The sequence below is a fragment of the Sceloporus undulatus genome, chromosome 1 (genome assembly GCF_019175285.1).
Source record: "Sceloporus undulatus isolate JIND9_A2432 ecotype Alabama chromosome 1, SceUnd_v1.1, whole genome shotgun sequence".
Lineage (NCBI taxonomy): Eukaryota > Metazoa > Chordata > Lepidosauria > Squamata > Phrynosomatidae > Sceloporus > Sceloporus undulatus.
The window spans coordinates 338,040,087-338,052,887 of record NC_056522.1 but is presented as its reverse complement, the minus strand read 5'-3'; the positions used below and the strand labels follow the sequence as shown (position 1 = coordinate 338,052,887).

General features: G+C 40.3%; 1 protein-coding gene and 1 long non-coding RNA gene across 5 annotated transcripts in view; one reads left to right on the top strand and one right to left on the bottom strand.

Moving 5' to 3' along the window:
- The window catches only part of BBOF1 (basal body orientation factor 1), a 30,627-nt gene that overhangs the window by 5,298 nt on the left and 12,528 nt on the right, over window positions 1-12,801 (bottom strand). For all 3 annotated transcript variants that reach the window (XM_042445594.1, XM_042445591.1, XM_042445593.1), the window contains exons 8-10: window positions 11,018-11,511; window positions 5,153-5,257; window positions 3,080-3,145 (exon numbers count right to left, since the gene is read on the bottom strand). In XM_042445594.1, the coding sequence (XP_042301528.1) occupies window positions 3,080-3,145; window positions 5,153-5,257; window positions 11,018-11,511 (665 nt within the window). The remainder of the gene's footprint in view (window positions 1-3,079; window positions 3,146-5,152; window positions 5,258-11,017; window positions 11,512-12,801) is intronic.
- On the top strand, window positions 7,817-10,201 carry LOC121919230. 2 transcript variants are annotated; one of them, XR_006101420.1, is made up of 2 exons: window positions 7,817-7,862; window positions 9,918-10,201. It is a non-coding gene; the product is annotated as an uncharacterized LOC121919230 (long non-coding RNA). The 2 variants fall into 2 exon arrangements; XR_006101419.1 differs by lacking the exon at window positions 7,817-7,862 and adding an exon at window positions 8,725-9,265.

Genomic DNA, 12,801 nt, shown 5'->3' with positions numbered 1-12,801 from the left:
GATCGGCAGCCAATGGAGCTGTTGCAACAAGGAGGTTGTGTAATCTCTGTTGCCAGCCTCAGTTAACAACCTGGCTACAGCTCTTTGGACCAAATGAAGTTTCTGAATGCCTTTCAAAGGCAGCCCTATATAGTGCACATTACAGTAATCCAAGCAGGATGTAACCAAAGCAGTTATCACTGTGGCCAGATCTGTTTTCTCCAGGAATGGACACAGTTGGTGCACTAATTTTTACTGTGCAAAAGGACTCCTGGTCACTGCTGATAATTGGGCCTCAAGGCTCAGGTTGAATCCAGGAGCACCTCCAAACTGTGAACCTGTGTTTTTATGGGGAGTGTAACCGCATCTAACACAGGCTGAATTCCTGGATTCCTGGATCTGTCTTTCAACTGACCAGGAGCACCTCTGTCTTGTCCAGATTAAGCTTCAATTTATTTGCCCCCATCTAGTCCCCGCATTATCTGAATGTGGAGAAGCAGCAGGGACCCTGTTAGTCCAAAATGGTGGACAGGCTAAGTGCCACATGAAAAAGTGCCAAAATGTTTGTAAGCCTAGTGTTTGTGGGCTGATTGGCTTGAACTTTAACTCGTAACGCTGATTGACTGGGCAGTATGAGTCTGGACCAGGAAGAATGAGCCCTGGACACTCTGGTGTTTCAAAAAATAGCCCAAATGTTTGGCTTTCCTTGGGAAGACCTTTCTATTTCTTCAAACAATCACAAACAGCCTTGGTTTATATTGAGATTTTGGATGGAGGAGGCATTGGCCTTCGATACTCCCATAGTAACTTGGCTGAGGGTGTTGTGTAAAAATCTTTCCTCTGGCAGTGATGTTATTCAACGTGTTACCAAAAAAAATTAAGATGGAGATAGCAGAGGTGATTTTGATAGCACCAAGATAGCATCATTGGCCTTGTTTTCCAAAATAGGTTTATGCAGGTTCAGGAGAGATGGCCTCTTCCACTATGCCAAACCTGCTCAATATCAATAACAATAGCATGTACATTTCTATACCGCTTATCAGTGAACTCAGCACTCTCTAAACAGTTTACAGTCTGTAAGCTAATTGCCCCCAACAAGATGAGTACTCATTTTACCAATCTACGAAAGGATGAAAGGCTGAGTAAACCTTGGAGCTCTCTGGGATTGAACTCATAACCTTGTGGCTGCAGTACTGGCATTTAACCACTGTGCCATCAGTCAAAAAGTCTATTACATCCTGACTCAAGCAGGTTACAATTACACACCTGGAGGAAAAGCTAGTTGCTGAAGGCTATGATGATGATCTTACATAGACCACGTTTTTAGATAGGAGGTCTTCCATTAAGTGCTTGTACAAACCTCCTTGGAGATGGTGTAGAGGGGTGCATCCTGAATCAGCCTTGGTGGGTCAATCTTGGCCTTTCTACAGGTGGGTTTGAACAATGGGCTTATTTTGTGTAGCTATTAAATCAGCATGCTGAGTCTCTGAGTTGAAGGTTCTGACAACAGTGCTTGAGGAGTTGCGTATTTTTAACAAGGATTCTGTTGTTCCTTTGTCCCTAATGTTAACACTATGGCCTGTTACAGACTGCCAAAATAAAGCTGCTTCGGGTCTCTTTGGAGGTATGCTATTTAAATGACACATGGGTCCTAAGAGTCCAGAGGTTGCGCCAAAGCCACACTCCATTCCTAAGGACTGGAGTGCAGCTTTGGTGCAGCTTCTGGATTCTTAGGGTGCATGCATCATTTAAACAGCATACCTCCAAAGAGACCCGAAGCAGCTTTATTTTGGCAGTCTGTAACAGGCCCAAGTTCCATCGATCTCAGAAGATCATTTTTCCATCTTTTTGTCCATATCCCAGAGCATCACAAGAGAAAGAGTGGCACAGGGTAGCTGTGCACAGGGCTCTTAAGTTCCACTTAGAACTAAGGAGTTTTACAAATTGTATTGTCTCTTTCCATCTTGTCTTGTTGGCTGAAGCTATTCACTGAATTAGCTTATAGTCATACTTGTGTACAGGTTCAAGGAGGAATTCAGGTACACTCCCACTCACAGTGCTGCTGTTTCTGTAGCCTTGTGTATGGTTGCTTCTTAATTAGAGATTAGTAGGGCAGCCACTTGGGCTTCCCTGTCCTCTTTTGTCAGACACTCGAATAGACAATTTTCTTCTGTGGACACGTCTATGGAAGACATTTTCTGCAACAGATTGTATCACTGTGATTTGAAAGTTGCTCTCCCAGATTACTTGTGTAGGTCCCAACGTGAAAGATTGCTTCCACACACTGCTGGAAAACAGAACATTGGTACTAAATGGAACATTGGTACTCACCAGGAAGGTTCCTTTTCTGCAGTTGCAGGGAGGGAATCCTTCTCTCTCCACAACTTGCCAGCCTGGTTGGTGGAGGTCTTGTTTGTTTTTAGCTGCTGGCAGTATGTTTTTTGCTGTCCATAGCTTTATCATACTGTCATTGGGAAGGCAGAATTGGCCCTCTCCTTTAGGGTGGTAAAACTGATTGATGGGTTGAAACACTGCCAGTGAAGCATGAGAAAGAAGCCATGCCCAGCTTGAAGGATTCTTTTCCCACAATTGCAGAAAAAGAATCTTCATGTTGAGCCCCAATGTTCATTTTTGCTTTGTGTCTCTTTTCTTCCCCTACTAAGTTTGCTAGCAAGCTGTCCCATGAATTCATATAGTAAAGGGATCATCTCAGAAGCAGGTGAAACATTCCAGCACCAAGTGGGGGGGAAAATAGTGTCTGCCCTATTCACACTCCTCAGAGTGAGGAGTGCAACTATAATGATGCAGGCATTTTCCCAAGTTTGCCTTCACTTTGAACTTAGGCCCTATTACATGATGTGACAAAATGAAAGCTGATGGGAGTATGGATGTTCCCATGTTAGGAACCATATACAACCATAGATCTAAACAGATTTACAGTATTTTCAATTCACCCAGGAATTATTATTTCCACATAGATATTAATAATCAAGATTCTGAACAAAAGAAAATAACAAGTTGTTCTTTAGAAGTGTTTCTCACCTTACTGTTACTCAAATACTGCTAAAAACAAAAGATAACTATCCATGTAATCTCTTACCCAGCTTTTGTTTCTTCAAAATTAAAGTTAGATGGTGTTATAGGAACCAAAGCTTGACTGTGTTTCCTATGAAACAAAAACAGTGGGGAAAATGCTCAGTTAGTGGGTCGTTATACTATTACAGGTTGAGTATCCCTTAGCCAAAAGCCTGGCATGCTGTAAAATCCAGAACTTTTTTCATGGGTGTCTGAGACAGTGACACATTTGCTTTGCTTTGGTTCAATGTACACAAACTTTGTTTTATGCAAATACACACACACACACACACACACATTGTAGTTAATTACCTTTAGGCTATGTGTATAAGGTGTATATGAAACATAAATGAATTTAATGTTTAGATTTGGGTCCCATCTCCAAAATACCTCATTATGTATATGCAAATATTCCAAAATCCAAAAACATCCAAAATCCAAAACATTTCTTGGTGCCCAGCATTTTGGATAAGGGATCCTCAACCTGTATGCTACTATTACAGTCCCATCTTCACCTCCCAACATCTGTTAGTTTCTCTTTTGTGGAATAATATGTTGGGAGACCTAGAAATTCCTAGAGAAGTGTTCTCTCAGGTTCTAAAAAGCAATTTTGGTTTTTATTTATATTTATAATCACAATATTTTTTCACTTTTGTGGGGAGAGGGAAGGTTGCCCTTAACCCCTGTGAATGTGGGAGAGTTTACTTTATTCTATTATTTTTCCATTATTATGTCTCCCTCATTATAAGGGTCAAGAGAGAACATTATTGACCTGTTACCAAGTTCTTGGATTACTGTTTGTCTGAACCTCAACTCTTTGATTCAAATACACTATGTGACCCTTCAAAATATGTTAAAAACATCACTATGTCAGGATTTTGTGCTTTGGTGTTTTTCCTTTCTTCTGTTATGTAACTATGTATGTTGGTATTTTTATAGAATGGCAGATTTTAACTATAATTATATTTAGACAGTATTACAAACCTGATGTAACAGGTATAAGGGGCTTGGTGATGATGTATGATGGGATTTGTGGTGTTTGTACAAGGAAAAATGATTGTGTTATTGGGTAATGAACAAAAGTGTGGTGGAGGGCACTGGTACTGACATTCACCAAGGTTAGTCTCATGAGAAACTTGAAAAAAAGATGTGTCAAGTGGGGCAGGAGGAAAACAAGAGTAAAAGCAGGAATGTTTCAGTTTATGAAGAATAAAGAAAAGGCTTGTGAACCTATGGGGTGTGCATTGTTTACGATATACTTATAACTGGAGATTATGGTAGTACACTTGTCCCTCCATATTCGCTAGGGTTAAGGGCACAAGACCCCAGTGAATATGGAAATATGGAATATGGAAAACCCACAAATAACAAAAACACAATGTTTTTACCTGAGAGGATACCGCTCTAGGAATCTCTAGGTCCTCCAGTGCAACTCTCTGGTCAACGTCCGAAAGACACTGACCATAGAACTGCACTGGATGAACTACAAATGCCTAGTAGAGTATTTTCTCGATGAATCTCTAGGTCTTTCAGTGCAACTTTTAGTTAAAGTTGACCATAGAGTTGCACTGGAGGACCTAGAGATTCCTAGAGAGAGCATATTAATCAAATCCTTGAATAATCAAAGCCGCAAATATGGAGGGAACAGTGTATGTTACTGTGTGTCTACAATAATCAAGCTATTAACTCCTTTTTGCTGTTAACAAACAGACAATTGGTTTACTGAACTGAAGGGAGTGGGCAGATCATGACAGACTGGTTCTACAACTGGTACCTCTAAAACTCAAAAGACTACTTCCCCATTCCCTGTGACCATTTAAACCATTTACAAGTGTTAACTCCAGTTGTACAAGCGTTAACTCCATCGTAACATTGGATGCCTACTTTGTCTCAGAAGGAATCCTTGATCAATCCAATGTTTTATTCAGAAAATATGCACTTAAAAAGAAATAGGCTTCTTCTCAGGAGATTCATTCTGTCACATTTCTCATCTATCAGAATTAGCACACAAAATGCTACCCTGGAAAATGGGAAGTTACCAGTGGATGGATCCAAAAAGTTCTAGGACACTTAATCACTTTAACAAACAAGACTTTACCGTAGCCTCAGGCCATTCATTTTTGCAAAGAGTAATCGCAGTACATTCTCCTTCTGCTCCCAGGTCAATTCAGAAATGTCCACCTTCCCCTTCTGAATATTTGTCCTACATGGGGGAAAACATAGTTTACCAACATAAATCTGCAATTATTTGTGTAAATTTACAGCACTTTATAAATAAAGGTTAATAATAATAATAATAATAATAATCTGAAGATATAGAAATAACCTTCAGTAAATTTAGAGAACACTGGCTTTTCAAGTTTCATTACCTTATAAGCACCTGTGGTAACAAGAGACTTATTATTTAATAAAAAAAGGACTACAACGCATTATACTGTATAAAGAGAATATGATTATTCATCTGGAATTGTGTTCAGGTTTGGTTATCCCATTAGTGTGAAGGGCACAGGTTCAGGTATGAGAGTATTTAAGATACTTTAAAAATATGTATGTAGAGAAGACAGAAAAGATTTGATCCCATTTCCTCATTTAATTCCTTAATTTATAGCCTGTCTTCTTCCCAATCTGGGATTTAAGACTATTCCATGAGGGCTGTCAGTATAGAGGACTGTACATAAGATAAAATAAACACCTCAGACTATAAGCAAGATTTCTCCTGTTATACTGATGGCCCTCTGTATCCACAGATCCTTTATCCATGGATTCAAACATCCACAGCTTGAATATATATATATATATTCCCAAAAAAGCAAACCTTGATTTTGCTATTTTACATACAGGACAACATTTTACTGTGCCACTGTTTTTCATAGGATTTGGGCATCCAAAGATTTTTGTATCCATGGAAGAGGGATCTTGGAACCAAATACCAGCAGATACAAAGGGCCCATTCTAAATGTGAACCTAAGTATTATTTTTAGTCTAACTAGAAAAGTGCCATCTAACAATTTAAATTGATCTATGAATTGGTTCTCTTTTCAAAGTTCAACAGCATTATATTTTTTATGGGTTTTTCGGGCTATGTGGCCATGTTCGAGAAGAGTTTCTTCCTGATGTTTCGCCAGCATCTGTGGCTGGCATCTTCAGAGAAAGATGCTGGCGAAACATCAGGAAGAAACTCTTCATGAACATGGCCACATAGCCCGAAAAACCCACAAAAAACTATGTATGCCGGCCATGAAAGCCTTCGACTTCACATTCAACAGCATTAATTAACAGGATTCTAGCCATAGCCTCTTTGCTAACAGTTTAAGATACTTCATAAATCTTAATTGATACAGGATACCTGGTCCACAGTTACAGTCTCTTCTTACTATGCAGTAATATTTACTTCTTGAAGCATCCATATTTATACATAATTTTTAGGCAGACAATTCCAAGGTCAGAGACAAAAAGCCAGCCACAAGCATTTTTCATCTGGCCTGCAGCTCAGCCCTTAATTGTGAGGATACATATGTACACTATTCAAGAATATTAACCACTTTTTCTTCAGATAAGTCACAAACCAAGCATTAGGAGCATCAAGAGAGACTTTCGCAAAACCCTCTTTATTATGTATTTCAAAGACTGAGGACCAGTCAATGTCATTATATCCCTTGGAGAAGGATAAAAGTCCATAACCTTTGTAAGGGAACAATTTTGTGACTAGAATCCACATTACTGGCCCTTTAGCCTATGTTAAGGGGCCATTCAGACTACGTTTTAACATGGATCAGAAATCAGTTCTTGCATGTGAAGTTCATATTGGCCCCGAATCTCTCACAATCCATTGCGAGGCATGCACAAGCGTTTCGTGGCAAATGCCTCTTAGCGTGGGTCATTTGCAATCAGGGCAAAAGCCATCTCTTTTGAAAAAACTTGGGTTCCGCGAATATGAACTTGCCCTCGATCATGATTGGGGCCAGTTCAGGGGAGGGATTTAGGTCAGAGGGAGGACAGTGACCAGGGCATGCACTCCCTTCATTGGGGTGAAGGAGGAGGAGGAGGAAGGATGCAAAAAGGGGAATGGGTGGCAGGAGGCAAAGAGTGACAGCAGATAAAAAGGGGGAATTGGGGTGACTGAAGGGGGCTGCAGAGGGCAGTCAGAGGGAGGGCAGAGGGGGAATCTGGAGAAAGAGATGGAGGAGGAGGAGGATGAAGGAGCCAGGGAGAAGAAGGGGGCCATGGAGGGCATTCTATAACAGAGCAGGAGGAAGCAAAGGAAGAGGCAGGAGGAAGGGTCCATTCAGGGCAGGTCAGAGGGAGGCCACAGGACGGAGCTCACACCGGGCAGCTTTCCCTTTTTAAAATTTTTTAAAAATTATTTTGACAAAAAATGTGCATGTTTTTTGCAATAGATATACAGATAGAAGGTAAGCAGGACGAAGGGTAAATTCAGGGCAGGTCAGAGGGACAGAGCAAGCCTCCCTCTCACACCAGGGAGCTTTCCCTTTTTTAAAAAAAAATTTTTTTTTGGCAGTCTACGCGCATGGTTTTTGCTTCAGGTAGATACATATTAGATAGAACGTGGCTAGCTGCTTGTTCAATTTCCCTTTCATTTCCTCGCTTCCAGCAAAGGGGAAATGCTGCAAAGAGCACTGCTTTTTTCCTTTGCGAATGAATGCTACCATACGAATGTTACAACGTTTCTCTTTCCAATTTGGCAAATTGATACACAGAATGCTTTTGCTACTGTCTCTAAGGAATTCAGGGGTAGCCTAGGGAAAGCAAAGAATGCATGGCATCGCATCCTTTTCTGGCATTCTGAGGTGAGGAATTTATTATTATTATTAGCATCATTATTATTACATGTGTATGAGGCATTCTGGGGTGGCAAGGAGGGAGGATGCAGGATGTAGAGATGGCATTAGCTTGTATTTTGGGATTGAAAACGGGGCCAAGGGAAGATCATAACCTGCACTGATCCAAATACCCACAACACACACACACACACCGGAGGTTTTTAAATTTGACAAAATATGCGCATACTATACTGTCGGCTGGTTCTTTAAAAAAAAAAAAAGGAGGGGGGAAGCACACTTCCGATGGGCCAATGAGTACTGGAAACGTCACCTATGACGATCGCGGAACTAAATTTGATTGACAGCCATGCGCCTTCATTTTAAACTTGATTTCTCCAAGAGGGCATTTAGGGTTAAAATACCCTGATTGGTAGTCAGCACTTGCTTCCGGAGGGATCCAGGGAGAGGGAAATCGAAGCTTCCCACTTCCCTCCAGCGCAAAAGTGCCAGTGAGAATGGGGCCTGAAAATGAGCCTGTATTGAAAATAAGGTGCTGACCACGGCCATAGCTGTCTCTATGCATTATGTAGAATACTCTTGTTCAGTCATTGATTTTAGTAAAGAATGCCACAATTCCTCTGTTTCATGGATATTTATGTCCCTGAAATGTAAACAGGAATCACTGTGTTGGAATACAACACCTTGAATCACTGTTCTCCTTTCTATAATTCTGTATCCAATATACTTCCTCTATGCCTTTCCATGCAAGATAATGCAGGGCTTAAACTAGGACCCAGTTACTTGGTAAACAGTGAAGACACACAGAGCCACTCTCAGTGGTCAAATAAGCACAAGGCAGTATTTTTAGAGGGGAAACCAATGAAGGAATTTGTTGTGGTATTTTTCTTAAAGTCATTTCTAACTTACAACAACCCTACGGTGAACCTATCACTGGGTTCTCTCGGAAAATTTTTTTCAGAGGGGTTGCCTTTCCCTTCTTCTCTGAGGCTAAGAGAGTGTGACTAGCCCAAGGGCACTCAGTGGGTTTCCATGGTTGAGCAGGTAGGTATTCAAGTTTAACACTCAGACCATTATACCACACTGGCTTGCCAATGAAGGAATGCCAGATCCAGAATATGTGGCCCAGAATGTCTTGTCAAATAAGTGAAGATGCTCAGATGCAACTCTTGGTACATAAGTTATAATCATGCCCCAGTAGCCTCTTTGGCATTGCAACAAAACCTGGATGATTGTCACACGAGATAGAAAATTTTAGGCCAGGATTGGCTTCGTGTAACACCAGTTTTTGTTTTTTACAACTTTCTTAATAGCTGTAGTGTTGCATGCATGCATACAAACAAACCTGGGACAAAAGACTAAACCACATCAAACTGGGAAAAGTAAAAAGCCTTAAGAGCTTTATCCTCAAGGTACAGTCCTAATCTCCAATTCTGTCAATACATGATTTTGTAGAGCAATAATTTGAAATGTAAAATAACTATATTGCTGAAAGCTGGTATAAGTTGTCACTCAGCCTCCCAGAGCAGATACTTCTAAAAGACTGCAATAGTAAGTCTCAACAAATCAGTATCTCTCTCTTAAATGAGAACACAATCAATAAATCATTAACTTTAGGGTGCATCAATGCTTGCTTCTTCTTTTTTTAGCCAGATGGAGTTATATTACTGGACAACACCATCAGTAAATATTTTCCTCCTCCTATGTTTATATTTACAGTTACCTTTTATGGAATTCCTAATTTCTTTATACTAGGATTTACATTGTGTTTTAAAACAACAAATTAATTACTATCCCAACAGCCATTTACTCAGATATGTGAAGAAAAGAAAGTATGTTTTTACAGTTATGCTGTCAATTCAGCAAAACATAACAGTGCAATCACATCAGCAACCTGTGTTAGAAGTGGATGTAATGCAGCATTCATTAATTTTGCTGGATGAAAAGTGCTACTACAGCAGTATAGATACGAATGTGTTAAATACTTACATAAAATATGGTGAAACTGTAGTGGAAACATATGACAATATTTTAAAAAGCAACATTTCTTTTTTTCTCTTACAGCCCAGGCGTATCCTGATTGCTCTGAATATGGAACCTGCACTATTTAAGCACATTCATCTGCCATAACTCAACCCTGCAAGGTATTTTAACCATTGTTGGTTGGCTAGCAGTCATGAAAATGGGAAAAGTGCAAGCCTCTAATTTGCTGGTGCTCACAATGGGTAATACTGAACAAAAGTTGTCTGTCTTTTGCTGGGACCAAGCTTGTCTTCTGAGAATGGACAACTATCCATGTAAAATGCTGTTTCTTTCAGTTCCAGTAAATACTGTCACTGTTTAAAATACACTCTGCATTTTTAATTATTGTAAAACTAGAGAATTATAGTTCAACTTTAGAACAAAAAATACTACATTTTACTTTTTAATGCTACTGCCCAAAAGGAAGTTCCCTTTCTCCATACCAATGGCTTTCAACCTCTGACCTTTTGTAAGTTCTGGGCTTGAACACACACAATCCATTAGCCATGCTGAAAGCTGCTGGAAACTGGTTGAGAGCAATTGCTCTGCACTGGAGTTCACAAACTTACACATACTTAAACACTGCAGATTGAAAGAACAGGTGAACCTCCTTCAGATTCAATAACAACCCTGTTCAGGCATTATTTACCCAGTTTGAATTAGCATGTGAAGAGGGGAGAACTGGCTGCCTTGGTCATTACTTTCCTCATGAGTAAAGCAACTAATCTAAAGAGGAAATGCTTCTGGTCAAGCAGAGAGACTCCAAACAGACAAGGACTGAGAAAATCCAGGGTTCTTACTTATGTGGAGATTCTCCACATGAATATGAATGTATCCTCTTCAAAAGTTGCTTTCCACTTTAGGAAGGCAATGATGGAGGTGTAAGGTATAGACATTCTCTGTGTGCTGTTTGAAACTGGAAAAATAATGCATTGATAGGGCTAATGTTTCCTATAAATTCTGCCTTTTCAGCAGTAGACAATTCTCACTACTCTTGTGCTGCCAATACAGCAATGAATCATTCCTTTCCCTACCCCAAGGCATTCCAAACTAATATACATAATTTCACAGTAATTTTCAGGTTCTGTGTCTGAGTCAAGGTAACCAAAAAAATAAAACACCTGTAATTCAATCACATATACCATTTCTCTGCTTCCAGAAGGTCCATTTGCACACTATTTGTGCTGTGCTCATTCTCATTAAAGGTCCTGATTTTGGGATATTCCTCTTTCCCTGCAAATGCTGCCCTCATTCTTCTCTGATATGCAGCTTGAGCCACTTGCTTATAACACTTCCTGCTGGTTATGATCTCCTGTTTCACTTGTTCCAGAGCATCTAAGAAGAATTTCTCCACCTCAGTCCTTTCATCCAAGATGTTCCTAGCCAATTTCTTCACTCTGCTCATCTCTCTCTCTTTCTTTTCCAGCAGCTGTTGAAGCTTGTCAATTTCTACCTGACCTGCTTGGTTCTGTACCAAAGCTTTTTGCTGTGTAATCTGAACTTCTGTTTTAAATTCTCTGGCCATGTGATTAACAGCAGTTTCCAGTTTTTTCACCCTGTTTTCCAGTTCCAGGATTTGTGTCTTCTGTTTAGTAATTTGCGTGATTTTTTCTCGAACTAAGATATCATTGATTTCCTTAAAAACAAAACAAAGAAGTTACTTGATAGACATTCTGTTTATCCAACAACAAAGCTGTCAATCAGTGACAATTATTTAAAAGTTTATAAATAAGACTCCAAGAAGAATAGATTTCTTTTGCTCTACAGATAGAAGCTCCCTTATCCAAACCTCCAAAATGCTCCAAATTCTGAAACTTTTGGAACTACAATACAAGTAGCATAGTGTGTACATTTGACAGGCTATATAGACATGAATGGACTGCTGCTGCTGCTGCTGCCTCCACCGCCACTGGCACCTTAAAAACAGATGTGGGTGGCTGGAGGTCTCTCCAGAGATCGCTTATATGGTAATCAGGTTCCTTATATAAAATAAAATGGTGTAGTATTTGTGGGCTACAGAGTGACACAAGAGACAGAATACTGCAGAGATACACAGCTGGAAAGAAACATGAGATTTCAAAAACCTGCTTTTAAAAAAAAGCATTAAAAATAGGTGGTGACAGTAGCAAGGGAAGGTAGTGGGAGGCAGGCTGAGAGGAGTAAGCAGCACCAGATGGGTAGGAGATAGGACCTGATAGGACACATTGATGGGCGGCCCAAAATCCAAGTTGCTTTCTCTAGCCACATCTCTCTGCAGCCTGCAAAACAACACTTTTATTTTATATAAGGCACCTGGTTTTGCAATATTTGCTAGCTGCCTGCTTCTACCTTGCAAATGAACAACCAGGAATACCTTTGCCTGCACCTCAAAGGCAGAAGTGGATGGCTGGAAAGCTTCCTGGAGATCTCCTGTACAATAACCAGGTTCCTTATACAAAATAAAACGATGCAGTATTTGTGGACACTAGGCCTGGTTACAGAGACAGCTTTGGTCACCATGGTATATTACCTACACAGAGAACTGGTCAGAGGCAGTGTGTCTCTGTTGGTTCTGCTGGACCACTTGGCAGCTTGACCACAGTATCTTTCTGAGCCACCTTTCTGAGAGGGGACTTAAGGGCACTCTTATGCATTGATTCCAGTCTTTCTTAGAGGGACAAATTCATGTGATGGTGGTGCTGGGGGACTCCTGTTTGATACCCTGGCTTCTGGGTCTGTGGTGTTCCCCATGCTGTTTTAACATCTACATGAAGCCACTGGGAGGGGTCATCCAGAGTTTTGGGGTTCGGTATCACCAGAAAGCTGATAATACACAACTGCTATCTCCTTCCCATGCTGTTTCCATTGTCTGTTGTCAGTAATGGACTGGATGTAAGCAAACAAAGTGAAACTTAATCCAGGCAACACAGAGGTGCTCCTTGTCAGT